Raw genomic sequence first — 21,943 nt, forward strand, 5'->3', positions numbered from 1 at the left:
CTAGGTGCCTCAAGAGTCACTAAATAAGCCAAGGGAGCTGTGACATAACTATTGATTTTACTATCAACGAAGGCAGAGCTATTTGCTAAATCATGTTGCCGTTCTATATCCACTACTCGCTATTTGATAACCTCTTTAGCCTGGTCATAGGCCATCCTAACCAGAAATGCTGGAGAAAATCCCAAGGCTGCAATTTTTCCCTCAGATTGTTTCCATGAAGGCTGGAAATCATCCTCCGTTATCAAAGAAGCTAAGCCACAAGGTGGTCGGGGAAGAGATTTTAAGCTAATAATTGAGAATGTCTAACCATAACCATGTCTAACCAGTCGCAAGGTGGCATTAGAGACACATCTTGGGGCTTAGATGGCTGATCTTAGGAATTTGAATTGGAGAGATTCCAATGATGTAAAGTTGGAATAAGAGCCTAGCTGTGCACCATACAACAGTTGACTTAGCTTTAAATAGTTTTAAAGCTGCAGGGATGTAATGTCCTCCTTTCAGCCTAAGGAATCTGAGGATGGCATTTGCACTTTTTTTCTCCCTTTCCAGCGACATAAGCCCCTTGGGCTATCCTGTGGCCAGATGATTGCAGAACTACTCCCAAGTATTTGAAGCAGGAAACCTGTTCTTAGTTCTATCAATATGGCAGGTGTATTTCTTGGGCCTTTTTGGCAAATGTCACGATTTTAGTTTTCTGATAATTAAGCACTAATTGTTCCCCTTCACTGTATAATGCATTCAGTGCTCTTTTAAGTCCAATAGGTGTTCTTGAAAGAATTGCCACATCATCTGCAGATAGAAGAACTGAAATGTGTCTTCCAGCAAGTTTTGGAGGATGAAAGCTCAAGTTACTGAAATGGGTCATTATATAATTAATTTAAAATTAAATAAAAGTGGAGCCAGTATGCAGCCTTGCTTAACACCTTTTTGAGTTTTAACAGGTGTGGAGAGATGACCCTGAGGGTTGCACCTCACTTTCAGTTAGGTCCCTTCATGCAACTTGCATATTAAATAAAGCAGCTGACGATCTAATGAAGAATTTTCCATTTTCTCTCATAATTTGACATGGGAAATGGAGTCAAAAGCTGCTTTGAAATCAATAAAAGCAGCATAGAGGGGACTTGTGTAGCGGAAAGAGTATTTCTCAATAAGGTGATGTAGTATCAGGCACTGATCAATAGTAGATTGACCCTCTCTAAAGCCAGCTTGTTCCTCAGGAAGAATATTTTCCTGTTCCATCCATTCCTGAAATTTGGACTGAAGGTGCTTTGCATAAAGCTTACTGATTATGTTGAAGAGGCTAATTGGTCTATAATTAACAGGATCACTCTTCCTCCCTTTTTTGTAAATTAGGATGACAATTGCAAGTCCCCAGTCTTTAGGTATACAGCCATGGGTGTCAATGCAGGTGAAAAGTGAAGCTAAGATTGGGGCCCAGAATTCCAAATTATTTTTGATCATCTCTGCAGGAATTAAGTATTCCCCTGATTTCCCTGATTTTAGTTGAGCTATTAAACTCTTAATCTCACCCTCAGATACTGGTGCCCATGTTGGTAAGTTTTCTATTGGTTGGTTAGAATATTAGCATCAAACTCATATCGCTAGACTCATCCCATTAATTATTAAAAATGTAATCAATAGGACAGCTTGTACACCGATGAAGGGGGGGCGACCACTAACATTCTGATAATATGGCTACCTGAGAGTAAATACAGCTTGAAGAATCTCTAGTTCCTTATAAAAAACACACCCACTAAGGAGAGGCTAACCCCAACACACACAAAAAAGGAAGTTTCAGTGGTGCCCAGTTTTTCTTATTGGTTGCAGAATATATACTTCACAATTCTCAAGAGTAAAATCAGAGAGGGGGGGGGGATGGTGCTGAGTGCAGGAACAGTGTTCAAAGTAAAGCCCTACTGACTTAGCTTCAGTGAATATCGAAAGTAAGCTATGCAGGCATAATAGTCCCAAAAGGCAGGGTTTCTTTTCTCACACTAGGCAAGGCCATAGCCAAGAGAAGGCAGCCAAGTCAATTAGCAAAGGTGTGATGCTCCAGTTATTTGCTTCCCAATGGCCAAAATTGGGGATACAAGCTGAAATCAATAGAAATTTGTAAAAATACTTTGTGAGATGCACTGATTTTTTTTTTGATAGACTGGGTTGGAGCGAAAGGCATACCATTAGATATAGATTGCCTTTAATGGCACAAAAAAATTCAAATCAATACAGACAACTCAGATGAACGAAGGTAGGGCAGGCTAAAACCCGATGTGCAGTCTAGCATTTTTGCAAACCGCCCAAACTGAATTTTAGCATAGAGCAAAGTACATTGGCAACATTAGACAATAGAGCAAGATTCTTCTAATTGAGCAGAACTTTGTTGATTTGCCCAGCCCTTTGCAGTCAATGAGTCCCGATTCAGGACTATATAGCCAAATTGGGGTTGATTTGCAGAAACGAGCGGCAAAATCTTACCCATTCCCGAGCAATAATCCTTCTCGGGCCTCAGTCATGTCTCAAGGACAGCCTTTCTCCGCTTTTTTTAATAGTTGAGAAACCCCTGAAATATTCTTCAGGATTTGAGGAACCTCAGAAGTGGTGTGATGGTGCAGAATAGGGTTGGGAAGCAAAGCTGCGGACACACCTACCTGAGACCCCTACCCTCCCTACCTCCTCCAGGCCCATCATTGGCCATTTGGGGAGGGGGGGGGTGATCAACATGACCATATATGGTCATATCACCCAATAAATGTTTAAGAGATTTAACAAATATATTAAAAATTAATTAAATCTCTCCCATTCGGGACATCTTTCCAGGACTGTCAAGAAACCTCAGGATTTCATGAAATTCTGGTTGAGAAAGCCTGCTATAGGACAACCTGCACAAAGTCCTTCCTGAGAAACAACTTTTTTTGTGGAAAGCTTGTGAGCAGCACCCGGGACACAGAGAACGCATCACCTCTCTGATATCCTATGAGATAGGAATAAGGAACTAACTTTTAAAGTGGCCAAGTTTAGATGGTTGGCCAGGCTTAGAAGCCTCTGGATGGATTGAGGGAAGGAATGATTTTATTCTGTCGTCTCTCTATTCTATGCATTTTATTTGCTGCTTTTAAGTAGCTCGTCTATGTTTTGTGGGTGCCACTATTTCTTTTTTAACAGTTTTCTAAGTACTGTATTACAGTGGAATATTTATCCAACCAGGTGGGGGCCAGGACCGAGAAGGCTCTGGCCCTTGTTGAGGCAGGAAGAACTCTTATTGATGAAATTACTTCAAGGACCCTGCGATAGTTCCCAGGACAATGGGGCGGGCAGCATGGCTTTTCACACCTAAGGATTAACACAGGATGGACCAGCTACAGAGATTATAATGGGCCAAAGGCAGATTCTCACCCTAACATCTGCACTTAAACTGCAACGGCCTTGTTTGTTCATTGTACCCCCCCAAAAAAAAGCAGCAAATGATAACAGCCTTCGACCTTCTTATCCACAGATTACTTCTTGAGATGATGTTTAATCAGTTTCTTTCAGCTCTGCAGGAAAGACCCCTCTTTATTCATCTTCCCCAGGGGAGTTTCCATTATTTTTCTGCCTTGAATTCGAATACCCAGGATGTGCAGGGATCTAGTTTTCAAGAAGTGACCTTCACAGCTCCAAGTATTCTGTCAGTGATACTCAGGACATTCATCCCGAAACTGTCCGTGGGTCGACTCCAACAGTCCCTGCCCCCCAAATGTGGCATCTGCTCTCAAACTGGCTTCGAAGTCAGAATAGATGACACTGTGTCAGCAAAGAACAAGCCAAACACCCAACTCGGAACCAGCAAGAGTTTGAGGCCCAGATGACACCAAGCCCCAAATACAGTTGCGAGACCTGGGCTGCCAAAAAACCTGGAGATTTTGGGGGTGGAGCCTGCAGAGGGCGGGGTTTGGGGAGGGACTTCAGTGGGATATAATACCATACAGTCTTTCTAAGTGGCCATTTTCTCCAGGGGAACTAATCCCTGTTGCCTGGAGATGAGCTGTAATTCCAGTTCCTTGCCCTAGAGCATTGTGCTTGCTAATTTGCTCAGTTGCCTGCTGTTGATGATCAGCCACAGTTGGAAAAAGTGGCCGAGGGGCTTGGAAGTGACAAGCAATGCTCTAGGAGCCCCCCTGACCTCTGAGAGGGATCGGATATATAGGGAGGACAAAGCGGACACAACCTGGGGTATAAGAACTGTTGCTCAGACCTCTGACTTGGACAAATATAGTGCACCATGTATTCATTCCCCCTCTCCGGTGTTTATTGTACCTTAAGTTCCTGTTGCCCTAGTTATCTTATATTCTGACTTTTATCTAAATACAAGATACAAAACTGTGTATGGAGAATAATCTGAAAACGGATTGGTGGTTTGGAACGCTTTTGTAGTTAGATCATTAGAGATATTCTTTAGGTTGGAGATAATGCTGAAACTGACTGTTGTATAAGGTCTGGACCAGGGGTGGCCAATCTGTGACTCACCAGTTGCCCATGGACTACAACTCCCATGAGGCCCTGCCAGCATGGGATTGTTCAATGAACCTGCCCCTCCTTGGGCTGTTAGAATGAATTGCCCTGCCCCAAATAGCCCAGGCAAGCCCAACCTCATCAGATCTTGGAAGCTAAGCTGCATCGACCCTGGCTAGTATTTGAATGTGAGACCCCCCAAGGAACACCAGGGGTCATGATGCAGTGCAAGGAAATGCCAGACCACCTCTGAACCTCCCTGGAGGTTTGAGAATGGAGCCTGTGGATGATTGGAGAGGTCCTCAGGGGGCTGCACACATAATCCCCCCTCTGAAGCCTCCATTTTCTCTAGGGGAGCTGCTCTCTGTAATGTGGAGATGAGCTGTCATTCTGGGTGGAGGTGGAGGCTGGGATCCCTAGCTGTGATTTGACTGGGAAGATAACCAGGGCAACAGGAACTTCAGGTACAATAAACACCGCGGGGGGGGGAATGAATACATGGTGCATTATGTTTGCTTGGGATCCTGGCAATAGAGGCTCCCCCCTGAAATGGTGAGCCTACTCCCCTACCATCCCCCAAATCCCCCGAGGCACGAGGTATTGGAAGTCCGCTGTGTGGAGACGGGGGTTAGTTCCGCCACTGTGGCGGGATAAATTCTTACTCTGTTTTATTGGAGTTTTTATTGTGGGGATCTTATTGTGTTACACACCATCAGTGGTAGGCTATAATATAATATGATATATGATATAATATGATATAATATTTATTATTATTATTATTATTATTGATGATGATGATGACAGATTCAACTGGGAACCTTCAGAAAAGCAAATGATGACAAAGCAGAAAACAGAGGGGATTTTAACCCATATCAAGGGGGAAACCCTGGGGTGGGGGCGGTGCTGCTGCTTCTGACTCGGCACTGTGCTTCCCTCCCACTGATACCTAGGAGCCAGCCTGCTGCCTCAGCAGAAGAGCCTCTATCAAGCCAGTGGGCTCTCGCCCAAAAGAGAAAGCAAAAGCTGTTTCCTTCAGCAGGCGCTGTTTCTGAACAGGCAATCGAAGAGTCCCTCCGGCTTTACCATCAACATGAAATGGGAATCGGGGGGCCTGGATTCTCCCTGCTATCTTTGGAAATGATTGGCCCCCACGGCAGGCTTGTGCAACCAGTGGCCTACCACAATGACAGTCACAGTCCAGCCACGCACCCTTGGAATCGCAAGCCTCCGGGGAGCGCCGAAGCAGGGCTGAGTTGGGCTGGCTGGTTCATGTCCAATGACCCTTTCACAGGGGTCGCGGCAGGGCAAGCAGCTTGGCCGGGGGGGGGCCCATCCACACAACAGCCTTGCGGGGTAGATCGAGATAGAGCGTTCGTCTGTCCGGAGCAGCGGAAAAGAGCGAGATCGGCATGGTGGGACAAGAGGCAGAACTGAACTGAGAAACCCCGGGAAAAAACACAATTTTTATACAATCATGAACCATGGATCGTCACGCCATTGGTCAGTTTTGGTTTGTGAAAGGACACTGGCATAATTTTAGGGTTGGGGGTCACCACCACATGAGGAACTGGATTAAAGGGGCGTGGCGTTAGGAAGGTTGAGAACCACTGATCTAATCCCATCTGACTGCATCATTCAATCCCATCTGATGCAGACTCAGCACAGTTATCTTGCTACTTTCCCCTTGGGGCAGCTGATCGGGAGGAGGCAAGGACACAATAGTGAATCATACAACTGACGTCATACGCTATGTGAGCTCTTCGACGATCGTGCCGAAGGGTTGCATTCTGCTGTTTCCCATGTTGCCCTCTCATCTTTTTCACGACTTGGTTTGGGGCGACGTATTCAAACTGATCACAAGCACAGCAGCTATTCTGAACGCCACCCTCGTTGTCAGCTCTTCTCCAGGCATTTCGGCTCAAGGAAGCTATCACCCTGAGAAAAGGGTCTTGGCAGAGATGCTGCTACATCTCTTCAACAGTCCCAAGAGATCTACCTGGCTACGTGATGGTTAGCATTTATAGTTCCATTTCTGCACCTGCGGATTCTTTGGGTTCCGTGTCTTCAATCTCTGAAGTCCACCCTTTCTATAAGAGAGAAGCACCCAGCCCCAGACAGGAGAGGCTGAAGTAGAGAAGGACCAACATTTGATCGGCGTTCCACCATGGAGTGACCAAAGATTCCGCCTCCCCTCGCCCTGCCACAGTAAACCCGACACGAACGCAGCAGCTTCAAGTTTGTTTATTTGTTTTGCTTTTTAAAAAAAGATTTCAGTGTTTCTTTTTTAAAAAAAATACTGTTCAGATCCTTAGCAATGTAGCACAGGGCCTTAAAGTCTCCCCCCCCCCCTCTTCATGCTTAAGTCCCAGAGGGTGGCTGAAATGTTTTTTTTGAGTTCCTTCCCAAACGGGTTAGGGGAAACTACCTCTCCACCCACCCCTGGAACTGGGAGTTGAGGGAGAGGGAGAAGAAGTCGAACGTTAAGCTTAGGAGTACCTCTGCTGCCCTCAAGCCAAAACAGAACGGAAGGAACTAGACTGGGAAACCAGAGCTATGTCTTTTTAACACAGACACCCCGGAAGGGGTGGGGACAGGAGGGAAACCATTGGTAAACTGAGGCAGATCAAAGGCATCCGTTGACTCCACAGGGCAGCGGAGGAAAAGGCCGTGGAGAAAATTGCTTTTTCCGTTCCCCGCCTGCAACATAGCTTTGGATACTGGCTAAACACCCATCCCTTGGACACCCCAATCCGATCCTCCACCCAGGTGAAGACAAACGCTCAACTCCTAAGGTTTAAAAAAAAAAAAACAACACCCTTAACTTGTTCTTCCGCAGCCACCCCTCTCCCCCACCCCTTCTCCAAATGACCTTGCCCCTGAAACATGGAAACATGATTCTAAGGAGTATTAATAGTAATGTTATAATGTTATTGTAGTCATGCAGCCCCGCCGTTGCTCCCCCGCCCCTACTACGCAAGGTCCTTGCTGCTTCCGTACAGCCACGAGTGGTGTGCAGAGAAGGGAGGAGGAGAAGAACTTATTAATCCACGATCCGTTAAAAAAAAATATAGGGAGCAACAGTTCAATGGGGTCCCCCCCCCCCTTCTCCATGCTGGTAGAAGCAGAGGGTTGTTTTTTTTTTTTAAGTATTTTCAAACCGGTGGGATGGAAAGAAAACGGGAGACCACCTCCCTCCCTGCCCCCCCCCCACCAAGGTGATGGGATGGGGTGGGTGGGGTGACAGTGGGATCCCAAAAAGAGAGGTCCAGGCTCCGGTCAGAAAGGGCACTGCACCTGGAAAGGAAAGAGCAAGACAGGATTAGCAAGAGAAGCGCCTCCTTTCCAGACACACAACCTTGATCATAGAATCATAGAGCTGGAAGGGACCTCGTGGGTCATCTAGTCCAACCTCCTGCACTATGCAGGGCACTCACATCCCAATTGCTCATCTACTGTAACCGGCCACCCCCTTGAACCTTCACAGAATCAGCCTCTCCATCAGATGGCCATCTAGGCTCTGTTTAAAAATCTCCGAAGATGGAGAACCCACAACGTCCCGAGGAAGCCTGTTCCACTGAGGAACCACTCTAACTGCCAGGAACTTCTTCCGGATGTTGAGACGGAATTTCTTTTGAATTAATTTCATCCCATTGGATCTGGTCTGTCCCTCTGGAGCAAGAGAGAACAACTCTGCTCCATCCTCTATATAACAGCCTTTTACATACTTGAAGATGGTTATCAAATCCCCTTTAAGTGCCCAAGGAGTCAAAAATATTTGGCTTTTCTGAATAGTTTCTGAATCCCAATACTATAACAATATTAGGACTCAGGGATATCAGGAAACACCAGCATTTTTGCAATACGCCCTGAAAAATATTTTGGGGGCACATGTCTAATCCACACCACCTAGCTATGACCGCTCTCCAATACCCACCACCTTCCCCTTCCCCACTCCTGCCCCATTCATTTCAGACTTCCTTCTTGTCTCCCACAAGGGCATTCCCCACCCTATCTCCCTTCCCACCCCCCAACATTCCCACCCATAAAAGTCAAGGTATCCCCTGTGCAAGCACAGAGTCATGTCTGACCCTTGGGGTGACGTCCTCTAGCGTTTTCATGGCAGACTCAATACGGGGTGGTTTGCCAGTGCCTTCCCCAGTCATGACCGTTTACCCCCCCAGCAGCAAGCTGGGTACTCATTTGACCGACCTCGGAAGGATGGAAGGCTGAGTCAACCTTGAGCCGGCTGCTGGGATCGAACTCCCAGCCTCACGGGCAGAGCTTCAGATAGCCCCCATAGGGATTAGTATTTGCATCACTCAAATGAATCCCCGCCCACTCTGTTTTACCTTGTCAGGCAGCAGGGGGCGCTCATTCATCCCCAGCGGTCATCCCTCTCACAGAGCCTTTCTGTCGCATCTGTAACAAGACGTGGTGCCAATCAAGCCGGACATTTGGGCAAACCTGACTCTGTTCACTGCCACAGACTCACCAGGAGAGCTGCCAACTAAAGCAAACTCCCCAAGGGGCATGGAAGAATAAGAACAGCTGTTGTTGTTTTTTTTGGGGGGGGGGGCGTTGTACCCCGCTTTTAACTCCGGAAGGAGTCTCACAGCAGCTTACAATAGTCTTCCCTTCCTCTTCCCGCAACAGACATCCTGTGAGGGAGGCGAGGCTGAGAGAGCTCTGAGAGACCTGGGACTGGCCTAAGGTCGCCCAGCGGGCTGCATGGGGAGGAGAAGTGGGGAATCAAACCCGGTTGTCCAGATTTGAGGCTGCCGCTCTTAACCATGACGCCAAGGGGAGGGAGAGCGCACTTAAAACGGGCCCAGCTGAAGGCCCGCACTTCAAATTAGGTTTTGAAACCGGAATGTGTTTGGAAAGGACACGGACCAAGAAAACAGTGGCGTACAGAGAGAAGAAGAGACATGCAGGCTTGAGCTGGCTGCAACTGATAATCAACCAGCCCGGTGAAGGTCTTTTATCAAAGCAGATTGGTTTTAATTGACCTGCTCAGGGACAGAATTCCCTGCCTTGTGCTCTGTTGCTCGGGCTGCCAAGCATGCAAGAGGAGGGCAGAGGAGAAAAAGAGAGGGGAAATTAAGCCCCATTGACTGAAGAGGGATTGATTTCCCTCCCTCCTTGTTTCTTCTTTGCATGGCAGATCAAGACACAGACAAAATGGCCACCCATCTGAGGGAATAGAGTTGGGGAAATGGACCCTCTAGGAAGTCCCCTCGTGGTGGCCTCTAATCTGGAGAACCGGGTTTGATTCCTCCTCTGCATGCAGCCAAGCTGGGAGACCTTGGGCCAGTCACAATTGTCTCAGGGCTGTTCTTGCAAAGCAGTTCTCTTAGAGCTCCCTCAGCACCTCCTATCTCACAGGGTTTTTGTTGGGGAGAGGAAGGGGAAAGTCCTTGTAAACAGCTTTGGGACTCCGTCAGGTAGCGAAAGAGTGGGGTATAATAATAATATCAACAAAACAAAACAAAAAACACAGATTCTTTTCCTTTAACTCTTACTGAACTCTCTAACAAATTCTGCCTAGCTGCAGGATAGCATCGAACTAGAGATGAGGACCAAATCAATCAAGAGAGGAGTAGCGTGAAGTGCAGCCAGAAGATCCGTAGATCGTTAAATAAAGTCTTTTTCTGTGAGAGGAAGACCTCGTAGAAGAGAGGCATAGGATCAGTCCCTGTGCCCACCATCTGTTTTAGGGAAGGGCAGGAGAAAACAAGCAGGCAATAGAACTGGACGCTCAGGACAGATGATAGTGTTCCCTCAAATGCTGTGGCAAAGAAAGCCATCCCTGCGGAGCACTACCATACACACAAAGAGCAGCAGCTACCTTACTCCCAAAACCGCCCCCTTCCCCAAAATACCTCATCAAGTTCCCTCTGAGTCTCCTCCTCCATCCGTCGGATATCAGCCATGCTTAAATCCACCCACTTATCCAACCAGCAAAAGAGCTGCCTGTGGAAGTTGGTGAAGAGCCGTCTTTCTTGCTGTAAGAGGAGGAGAAGAGCAGCTTGACGGAACCGCGACTCTGACAACACAAGCAAGGAACCCAAACTGGCCTCCTCTCGGGAGAGAACAGAACCCCCTTCTGGTCTCAGGCTGCAGTGCCCCAGAACTAGCTAGGCCTCGGCTTTCGCCCTCCTCTTCCCAAGAGATGAGGCAACCACAGATCCCACTACCAGAAACCTTGCCAATCCAAAGCCAGCCCCGTCCACCAACACACGCCTCATGACTCCACGCGGGAGCTCTCACCTTCTGGATAAATTTTTCCACTCGACCTTGAAGGCCCCACCAGCGGAACTTCACTGTCACAAGTTTGTAGGCACACATGTGAGGACAATCTTCGTTATTGGCTAGTTCCCGCTAACCGAGGGAAGGGGAGAAGAAACCAAGACTGTTAGAGCTGCTGTTGTCTTTGTTTACTAAAATTATATGCCACCTTTCTGCCCTTACAAGGGCCACCAAGGTGGCGAAAAATTAAAAGCACACACGACAAAGGTCGTGTTTTAAAACCATTCGTGTCAACCCCGCCGAAACACACGTCAATAAGTCCTTAAAAAGTTAAAATGCACATAAAACAAACACGGTAATCAAAACATTTGTTAGAGAGGGGAGAATCCCTGAGGAGATGCCAAATGAAAGAAAAACCTGTTCACCCACTGGAAGGAGACAGCAACAGAAGGGGATCGATGTGTCTCCTTGGGGGGATTTCCAGAGTTTTGGTGCCACGACCAAGAAGACCCCCCTCCCCTGTTGCTATCAACCGAATCTCAGAAGGCGGAGGCAGCCAAAGCAGGACCTCCAGATAACTGCAGTGGTTGAGCAGGTTCATAAGGGAGCATGTGTCCCTCTTCAGGCATGTTAATCCCGATCCATACAGAACTCTGAGGGTCAAGACCTTTGCCTTAAATTGTGCCCAGAAACAAACTGGGAGCCAAGATTGGAGCGATACAACCCCATGACCCACACCGGTCAACCTCCTGCTGCAGAATTCTGTTGCTGCTGGGGTGGGTGGCGGGGAGAGAGAAAGTGTTTGAAGGCCTGGGCCTTGTTGTCACAGGCATTTTGATTGATAGAAACGTGGAGCTTTCTTCTCAGGAAAAAATCTGAGGGAAGCCAAAAGGAATGTCATAGGGCCAGGCATCAGGTTATTTCACACACGCAATTTCCTCCACCATTCTTCCTCCCCTAATTCTAAAAAATAACCAGCAGTCCTGACCCATACCACACTGGAACTGCTTTGTAATGTGTGCAGTGCTTTCCTGCACCCTACAACTATCTTTTGAACTAAGTCAGTGGGGTGGAACACCGCTACTCAGCTAAGGCCATATCATGAACCTGCAACAGAGGAGAGACTTCAGGTTGCTTAGTTTACAAACACACAGTAGTCTGTGGGACAACTTGAGGGGAATGAGGTTGCATAGGGACTTCAAATCAACTCCATTTTCCATCTGGGTTCAGGTCACCCTGCCGCCACTGAAGTTCACCCGTGTGACTACCAAGCCACACTAAACACTGAAGCTGCCCTGGAGCGGAAAAGGGTGTTGGCTTCACGCAAAGACCGCTCCTCGTGTTTCCCTGGGCTGACGTACTTTCCAATCTGGCCCGAGAGGCCCTCTGTTTGTCTTCATCGATTTGAAAATAGCGGGGTCCTCGTCCGGTTTGTAATCCTGAGACAGAGAGAGCAGAGACAACATAAGGCCACCGTACAGGTCGGAGAGAGAACCCAGCGAGAGAAAGAGGAGCTGGGATTTGTACCACAAAGTGCATTTCCCAGTTGTCAGACTGGGAAACAGTTAACTGAGTCCTTGCACAGAAGGCGGAACTGATTCTTCAGAAGAAACCAACAACATGGAGGCTCTTTAACCCACATAACTAGGAGGGAAGCTCAAGAGTTTCTACCCAGCATAGAGCACCTATTTCTTGCAACCCTATGGCAGTATGAATATAAGGCTCAACCACCACTGTGGTCGCCTTCGGTCCAAAGATGTTTGTAGGGGACAAACTGCAGAACCTCAATGAACTAAGAGCTGTGTTCCATCTACGTCCACCCAGGGCCATCTTTCCTCCAATTGTAGGCAGAGCGCCGTTTTTCTCTGCCATCTGGAAAAGCTGGAAGCAGCCTGCACTCATAGACTGTGGAAATGAGTAGAGCAAATAGTTCAGGAAACTGGCGAAGGGCAACCTCGGATTCCGTATCGGAAGGCACTAGACAGTTCCGCTAGGCGGAAAGAGAACCATCTCTTAGCATCCGGGGTCCTGAGGGTTCATGCTGTTGGTGCTAGCCTGCAGCAATTCTGGGTCTGGATATTCCCCCAATAAAGTGGGGAAGTGGAGAGGGGAGAAAAATCACCCACAGGTCACAGACAGGGCTGGATATCACTCAATTTTAGCAACAGTTTACTTGACCACTGATGAAGATTCCTCTGGGTTGGAATGTGTTTGGTCAAGGCAAGTAGCCTTATTGGCATTTTTTAAAAAAAGAACAGTAACATAATAGACAATCAACAAGCCTGCGACCGAACTCAAGAGATAAAATCATATAAATAAGACTTGTCAGATCGAATAATTATGGTACCATGAAGGAACTACGCTGCAATTCCTGTTATTTCTTGATCTGCATTATCAAGAAGAACCTTAAAATAATCATGAAATTCTGCTAATAGGGTTTAAACATTTAGAACGAAGCATCTGGGGAAAAGGGCATATGTGTTTGGTCTATGATCGTACCATGTGCAGCCGTTGAGACTACGTGCGATATGGCAAAGACCGTGATTCTTATGTTTTAACGTCGTTTTACATCTGATTAATGTGCCCGTAACCAACATCTGCATTTGAATACGAATGTAGATTCGTTGCTCAGCCTTCAGGTTCCTGACTTGTTTTGTCCTCACATGCCAGGACCGAAGGCAGGTAGAACCCCGCCCAGAATTCCACTCCCGGTTAACGCTTGGCCAGCTGCTCTCCCGCCAAGCGAACGAGAGCCAAGGAGGCGGCCTCACCTGGTCTGACACATGCGTCCGGTCAGCAATGTCTATATGGACAACCTCAACGTCTTTCCAGGTCTCCACATCCAGCCCGTGGACCTGCAAGAGAGAGGGCAGCCAACTTGACTCAAGTCTCTCCTCATGAAAACCCACGGCACCTCAGCTGGACTCCTAGCAATCCTATTTACACATGCAACGTTTTTCAACTGTGCCCTTAAGGAATAAGGTTAGAAAAACCCAACGTTCTAAGAGCGAAATAACGCAAAAGCAATTCATTATTGCTTTTCTCGGTGGATCCAGATTCTGCTGTCTGGGTTCAACCCTTTCAGGCCCAACGACTGACGTGAAAAGAAGAAAAAGAGATTTGTTTTTTTCCCTACCCTCCTTTTTCCTTCCTTTCCGGAATGTTCAGCTCTTCTTAAACAAAACCTTGTATGTTAAAAGCGTGCTTTTAATTACTACATTCTCCTCCACGCCGGGGTGGGCCGACCAACACAGGGACCCCCACCGCTTTCGGTGGAAAGCATACAACAAATCCTGAACCTAACAATTACAAAATTGCCTGCAGGTCAGACTCAGATGCCCAGTTAGGATCCATGCACTGGCAGACAGAGAGATTTCTATGAAACGTTCTTCCCTCTCCCATATAAAGCCCCCAGATGCAGGAATTTGGTCACTTAGCAACAGTAAATTGTCTCCCCATTATACGTGCCACAGAACCCTAGTTACAAGGCTCCCTCGCTCTTCTTTCGATCTTCCTTCAGAGAAAAATAATGCTGATTAGCCTGTTATTTCTGAGTAATAAAACCTGAAGGGAGAATCTGGGGCCTTCCTATGAACAAGTATATTATTGATTGACTGGATTTATATCCCGCTACTCTTGGAGACCGGCTCACGGCGGGTTACAAAAAACAATCCAGACAATAAAACCCTATAAAATACCCATTAAAACCCCAATAATTATAATTACAAGTTGGATTCCACAGGACACTGACAGGTTTTACAGGGTAAATAGTAAAAGGAGGGTTTGCATGTATATATTTGCCTTTCACTTACATTGTCTTGGTCGCCGAGGTCAGGTTTGTGCCATGTTTCAATTTTGATGAAGAAATCATCCTTCATATATTCATTCTGTGCATACACAAAAAAAGGAGGAAAACAGTTGCCCACAAATCTCTGTGGTAATGCCGAATCCCACAAACCCTAAGCCACACACGGCTCAAACAGACATGCTAGCCAGAGCTGCTGTGGGAAATCCCAGACGATGACTCATGATCAGTGAGTGCCAAGGGGCTTTCGCCACACCTTGGTGAAGACAGAAAGGAAAAGGATAGATTATCAGCTTTAATGAAATAACAAAGCTTAGAGGCATTTATTTCTACATGGAATCCGGTGATATTCACGTGGGTTCAAGAACAGACCGAAAAGGGAGATTGCGGAGATCGCAAATCATTACAGCACTCAAAACAATGGAATCCCCAGGACTCAACAGGGATATTGGTTTCTTATCTCACTACGTGCTCGATCCTTGTTCAACTCTTACATCTATATTCCTTACAATCCCCCTCTTCATTTCATTTGGGACAATGGGACTGTAATGTGATGTAAGGATGTATGTAATGTAATTTAGAATGTAACTCTCTGGTCTTTGGACAGGGGAACAAACACAGCAGGGCTTGTCACTTGTGGGGATGAGACAGATGGGGCTGGCAATAGGTCTCCTTTAATTACTTCTTTCCACAACTGGGAAAGCATCTGCCATTAATCACTAACCTTAACAACTGGACCTAATAAAGTTGTATAATAATATTTTTTTTAAAGGTGAAGACAGAAAGGAGTCACTGAGACACCAAAAATAAGGGAGAAACATTGCCTGTTCTCCCGGAAGATTCCCCTTCTTCATGTCACTCACCGTTATAACTGCAGCAAGCGTGACCATAAAAGAAGAAAAGGAAAAAAAAGTGTTAGAATTATGCAGTGAAATCATAGAATTCTAGAATCATAGAGTTGGAAGGGGCCATACAGGCCATCTAGTCCAACCCCCTGCTCAACGCAGGATCAGCCCAAAGCATCCTAAAGCATCCAAGAAAAGTGTGTATCCAACCTTTGCTTGAAGACTGCCAGTGAGGGGGAGCTCACTATCTCTTTAGGCAGCCTATTCCACTGCTGAACTACTCTGACTATGAAAATGTTTTTCTTGATATCTAGCATATATCATTGTACTTGTAGTTTAAACCCATTACTGAGTGTCCTCTCCTCTGCAGCCAACGGAAACAGCATCCTGCCCTCCTCCAAGTGACAACCTTTCAAATAATTCACTCAAAAAGCTGACAGAGATCCCCTCCATGCGATCAAACTCATCACCTCCTGGGCCAAAATGTTCTAGAGTTGCAGCTGGTATAATGGAGCCAGCTTGATGTGGTAGTTAAGAACGGCGGCTTCTAAACTAGTGAGCCAGGTTTGATTCCCTGCTCCTACACACGCTGCCAGCTGGGTAACTTTGGGCAAGTCACAGTCCTGCCTGTTGCGGGGAGAGGAAAGGAAGGCGATTGTAAGCTGCTTTGAGACTCCTTTGGGTAGTGAAAAACAGGGTAGGAGGGAAAAAAACAGCTCTCCTTCTTTTCACGTATATGACCATTTATAGTCACGTAGACCCCCCACAATGGCCAATGATGGGCCTGGAGAGGATGGGAAGGGGAAAGGCTCTGGATGGGCATGTACACAATTATGCTTCCCAATCACATCGCTTCTGTAGTTTCTCGAAGCCTGAAGAATGTTTTAGGTGTTTCTCAACGGTAAAAAAGTTGAGAAAGGGTGCTCCAGACTGTCGTTTACCTGAAGTACCTGTTCAGTTAGACATACCAGGGACTGAATTTAAGGCCCTCTGGACACAAAGCATGTGGTTTACCCTCCCTGGCACAGTCAAAACATTAGATTTTATCTATGCAAAACCCACAATTTATTACAACAGAAACAGCCAAACGGGACCACACTTCCCTTTCCCAAGAAGTCCCAGGTTCCTTCCCTCTCCAATCCCTCAGACCCACAATTTCCTCGTGAGCATGCTCTCCAGAAGCCCACCCAAGACCCTTTCCTGAAAAGACCAACATTAGCACGGCAGTTTCCTTCAAGTTGCAAAAAAGCGGGGGGGGTTTGAGGTCACAGTCTCTATTCAAGCAGCAGAATACCGAGGTGCAAAAGACCAGGACATCACTTTGCAGAAAGGGTGCGTTCGTTCTAGAACGTATCCCAGAATCCTCTGCAATGCACCAGGATTCTAGGTCGGAAGCGCACAGACGTTCCTGGAAGGAAGACATCTTGCTCTTGACAGCAGCTTCACCTACGGAAAACCCCAGGAGCCTGTCTTTTGCGTTTTGTCCTCCTTGGAAGAAGGGTCTTCACATTAACTATCTTCACAGCCAACTGACGGAAGTAAGTTATGGTGAGAGCACCTGACTAGGCCAAGATCGCCCAGTGAACTTCACAGCAGTGTGGGGTTACAGGTCCGTGGCATCGTCTCTACACACACAAGGTCCCATGCTGAAACTATGGTTAAAAGGATCAATTAGCAGGGCGATATGAAAGACCTCAGCCTGGGACCCTGGAGAGTCACCACCAGCTTGGTGTAGTGGTGGCCTCTGATCTGGAGAGCCAAGTTCGATTCCCCACTCCTCCTCCATGTGCAGACAGCTGGGTAGACTCAGGCCAGTCCTAGTTCTCAGGGCTCTCTCTCAGCTCCCACCTACCTCACAGGGCCTCTGATGTGGGGAGAGGGTAGGTGCGCATAAGTCGCTTTGAGCCACATGCAGCCAGCTGGGTGACCTTAGGCCAGTCACGGTTCTCTCAGAGCACTGTCAGCCTCACCTATCTCTCCCCACATGTTGTTGGGAGAAGAAAGGGTGGCAATTGTAAGCCACTTTGCGAGACATGTAGCCAGCTGGGTGACCTTGGGCCACTCACAGTTCTCTCAGGGCTCTCTGAACCCCACCTACCTCACAGAGTTTCTATGGTGGGGGAAGGAAGGGAAGGTGATCACAGGCCTCTTTGAATCTCCTCCTGTTAGTGAAAGGGCAACGGACAAAAGAAGCAGCCCCTCCTCCTCCGATCAGACCAAAAAAACTGCCCTTGATAGACCAAGGAACCGATTCAGTCGTGTGGCACACTTGACCCGCCAATCACGCACTGAACAGGCAGAAAGAGGACATGAGCATGATGCCCTTGTCTCCTGCCTCTTGAACACCAGTTTATGCGCACGGTTGCCTATGCACACAGGAAACGTCCACGCAGATGTGCCTGCCCAGAGACTGGAAATTCTGAGAAACAGCATCCCCCGTAACAGGCAGAAAGTGTATGCGTAGAGGTGCATAAGCACTCCGCTCACCAGCCAGGGAGCGTGGGGCAGCAGAGAACAAGTTTCATGTGCTTGGGCCCGGCCTCCGTCTCTGCTCATTGAGTCAACACACGGAGGATGGAAGAATCATGCGCGTGCCCCTGCTCCCAGTCCGAAAACTATACTTCACAGGTTCTGAATGGCGGATACTTCCCCCCACCCACCCCAAACTCCCCAGGACTCACCGGTTCGGCAATAAGGGTAGGCATTCCACGCTCTCTCGTGGACGACTAGCGACCCTTCAGGGGCGAACATCTTAATGAAGCCCGGAACTTTGCTATGAAAGAGAAAGGCAAAGGGAGGGATCAAAGCAAGTCCGAGCCTCCGGACGCCCCCGCGTTCCTTCCGGGCCCAACGCTTACCTCTGGAGGTGGTAGATCTTGTGGGTGTACTGTCCCCGCTCCCCTTCCCGTTCGTAGGGCTCATTTTTGAGGACTTCGATCCCCTCGCCTCCGCCGGTGTTGTTCTTGCTGGCCTCGGCCACAGAGAACAATTGTCCCACTTGATACTGAGGAGGAAGACGGCAAGTTCAGTGGGCAGCCCGAGAAATCCTCTCCCATTTCGGGAAGGAGAAAGCTGGGCCTGCCCCCACCCTCGCTCCAAGCCCCTTATCACCCATCCTCCTTTGTCAACAAAAGGGGAATTTCTTAACAGCAGTGGTTAGAAATACAACTTACCTCTTCCACCGAGCAGGGCAGCACTACCCGGCTGGGGAAAGAAAGGGGAGACGTTAGATACGGGTCACCCCAAAAGTGCACAAGATCCGACTAGTATCCCTTTCTGTACTAATTTTCTACGTTTCATTAATGTGTGTTTGTTTTACCTCCACTGTGAACTGCCCTGAATCTCACAAGATAGGAAGGTCAATAAATACGATTCTAAAGAAAGGCCCTTCTGTATTCTCCTTTTTTATATAACCCTTTATATTCCTTGCGCAACCCAGTTCTCATACGCCGGTGAGGTTAACCGCCAGTCCAGTGAAACCGAAAGGGAACTCTTCTCCCGCTTTTTGTGGCTCGAAATGCAGCAGTCCCAAGATGGTAAAGCCCTGCCGTGTTTACATTCTCTCCGCCGTAAGTCAGAGCTAAGCAGGACTGTCATATTAAAGGGATGAAACAGCCCCTTGTGTTTGAACAGAGATGCACATAATGACAGTATCCTTCAGGATACAGGCACCGGAGGTAACACCCACCTGACCTAGTACTGCAGCAGTGACCTCTTAGGGACGACGAGGCCACCAATTAACCTCCGTTGGCGCTGCAGGAAGGAGGGATACCTCCCAATGAGATATCCTACCCTTCCGGGGGAATACTCACTGGTTAAAGCATAAGGCAGGTCAGCCACTCCAATATTTAGAAGGTGTCTCTCCAGAGGAGGGTGGGAAAAGTTTATTTCTAAGCTCCCGTCCTCCTGGCAATTGCTCTAAAACTGTGGCTCTCCAGATAGCTGTGGGTTACAATTCCCATGAGTCTCTGCCAGCCATGGGCAGCCAGCCCTGAAAACATACAAAGGCAAAGCCGGCGGCAGTATCACCCGCCGCTCCCACCCTTTCGACCCGTTTGCAGGCCCAGCTATCGAGCCGAGAGAAGGGACAACCGTGTGTGCGTCCTGCCCGGCCGTCTTCCTGGATCCGTTCCCCTCTCCCCACCCAAACGTGAATCATTCATCCGTTTGGCAAAACGGCAAGTTGGGAGCGAGCGCGCCGCCCGCCTTTCGGTCCATCCAGTGCCTCCAACCCATCTTGGCAGCAGAGCAGGCCCCGGCGAAGGCGAAGAAGGCCCATTCACAAAAGCCACCAGCGAGCGCCAGAAAGCCAAGCGCAACAAGCAGTCGCCCATTCAGATCCCAAAATAACTCTGGGAACAGCCGCCTCCCGAAACTGACACACACCCAGGAACCAGGGAAACCCGGCCAGTGACACAGGCAGGGCTTCTTCGAAAGCTCAGCTGCCTTTGGAGGAGGGCCACTACCTTTCCTTGCCCAGGGAGAAGCCCCAGGTGAATGAGGTGGGGGCAGCCCCAACACCTCCCCCCCCCCCCGGGGGACTGCCTCTCCGGATTCTGCCCACCATATGGACCAGCCTCCTGCCCAAGAGGCATCTGTGGCTGCCGCAAACTCCTCCCACCCAACTCCAAACTTGACAGGCGGGGATCCCTGGGGCACTTCTTTAGGAAGTGGGGCCCCGCTCGAGTGGGATAGGGCTTCCTCGGGAGTAGGCGTTGCGCAGATTGCGGCACGGAGAAGAGCCCAGATTTGGGATCGGGCTATGGCACTCGTCTTGGGGGGATGGGAGGGGCGGGTTAAGCCTTATCCCCTGCCCAGGCAAAGCAGGAGAACCCAAAAGCCACCCCCCCCCAAAAAAATATGTATTGAAAGTGCTGCTTTTCTAAACGGGGAGCCCAACGCCCCTCCATTATGCAGCTCCCCCAGGGGGGCTGCAATGCAAAAGCCCCGAGCCCGGCACCTGGGCAGCCCTGCACGAAAGTAGAAGGGGTTCAGACGAGAGAGGGGCAGCCATATGCAGGCAGATCCCCGGCCGGTTGTCCGCCCCCTTCTTGGGGGGGAGCCCCCCCCCCCGCCTTCCTTTCGCCTTGGCCCTCCCCGCCCCCACCGGCCCCCCCTCCTTCCCTTACTCACAACTCTTTGATGAGCACCATCCTCCCGTCCCGCCAGCGCCCCGCACGCCAAAAAGCACCAGCCCCTCTCTCCTTCCTCGTCCTCCCCCCACCCGGACCTTTGACGCCATTTCCGCCCTCTCTCCAGCACCGGCTCGCCCAGGCCGGCCCCTCGCGACGCCACTTCCGCCCTCACTCTTAGTTTTTTTTTTTTTCTTCTTACCGGCAGCCGGAACGCAGGGCCCGGCCACGTGGGTGGCGGGCGGGGCGGAGCCCCTCGCCGCTTCCGGGAGTTGATTGACAAGTGGGGCGCAAAGGTTGCGTGGGCAGGCCGAGGCCGCTAGGTGGCGCGGCCGGAGAGGCGCTGCGTTTGCGCAAGGGGTTTGACGTCACGGCCGGAGGGATAGAAAGTCGCTTTGCAGGGGGAGTGGAGGGTTGGTTTCTGCAGCCCTCCAGATGTCCATGGACTACAATTCCCATGAGCCCCTGCCAGCTGTCAGGGGCTCATGGTAATTGTAGTCCATGGACATCTGGAGGGCCGCAGTTTGACTACCGCTGCTGCAAGAGGAAGGGCTGCTTTCCTGGAAGAGGAAAGTAAAAGCAATGTCGTTCCTGGAATTAGATGAAGGGAGGGATAAAACGGGAGTATTAGCAGCCTAGGCTGAACGTGGAAGCCATATTAGAGACCGTAACAGTAACAACCATAAAATAACAGATTGTGTCCATGCTTGGTTCTTGTGGCCCTTTCTTGCATGCCCAGGGAAATGCTGGTCGCATTTGGAGTCAGGAGGCAAATTTCCTCCTGGTCAGACTGGGCAGGATTCGGGGGGGGGGGGATCATCTGGGCATGGAATTGGGGTCACTGCGGGTGGGCAGGTAGTTGTGAATTTCCTACATTCTGCAGCAGGTTGGACTACTAGAGGACCCTGGAGATCCCTTCTGACTCTATGGTTCTACATGAACAACCCGCTGCATGTTTCGTATGCAAGGTATTTAAGATATTAAAAGCATTTGAAATAAAAGTAGGATTTTAAATCAGGTTAGGATTCAGTACGGACTGGTGATGGGCATCTTCGCTAGCACTGCAGACAAATTTTTTTCTTAATAATTACAGAAGACCACTGTCAAGGTAACGGGAAAACCTCTGCCAGGAGAAATGTCCCACGAGCTTCAAGCCTGCCACAAATCCCAGATGATGATGTTATGTGTGTGGCTCTGAACGATTCTACCGAGGACCGAGCTTGAGGTTTGAGGCAGAATCGGTGCAGGCAGTGTAATTGACCAATGCACTACTAGATCTCTGTCTCTGGATCCAGTCAGTTTAAACTGAAACTGACCAATAGCAGGTACTGGCGGGAGAATCCATTGGTCGTGAGTGTATATATGGGGAGGGGGTGTTCTTGAGGGATTTCTGCGGTTCAGTTTTAGGTAACATTAAAAGGACC

At 48.8% G+C, this 21,943-nt stretch overlaps 1 protein-coding gene across 1 annotated transcript; it reads right to left on the reverse strand.

The window, feature by feature from the left end:
• Nucleotides 1-6,713: 6,713 nt before the first annotated feature.
• On the reverse strand, nt 6,714-20,622 carry LOC143825818 (phosphatidylinositol transfer protein beta isoform-like). Its single transcript, XM_077314149.1, has 12 exons — nt 20,521-20,622; nt 18,561-18,591; nt 18,246-18,391; nt 18,069-18,160; nt 15,406-15,413; nt 14,550-14,624; nt 13,509-13,592; nt 12,099-12,176; nt 10,759-10,869; nt 10,371-10,493; nt 8,838-8,907; nt 6,714-7,782 (listed from the first exon to the last, which is right to left on the reverse strand). The coding sequence occupies exons 1-11, from the start codon at nt 20,538-20,540 to the stop codon at nt 8,860-8,862; spliced, it is 816 nt and encodes a 271-aa protein (XP_077170264.1). The 5' UTR covers nt 20,541-20,622; the 3' UTR covers nt 6,714-7,782; nt 8,838-8,859.
• Between the last annotated feature and the right edge of the window lie 1,321 nt (nt 20,623-21,943).

This window comes from Paroedura picta, chromosome 16 (genome assembly GCF_049243985.1).
Source record: "Paroedura picta isolate Pp20150507F chromosome 16, Ppicta_v3.0, whole genome shotgun sequence".
NCBI lineage: Eukaryota > Metazoa > Chordata > Lepidosauria > Squamata > Gekkonidae > Paroedura > Paroedura picta.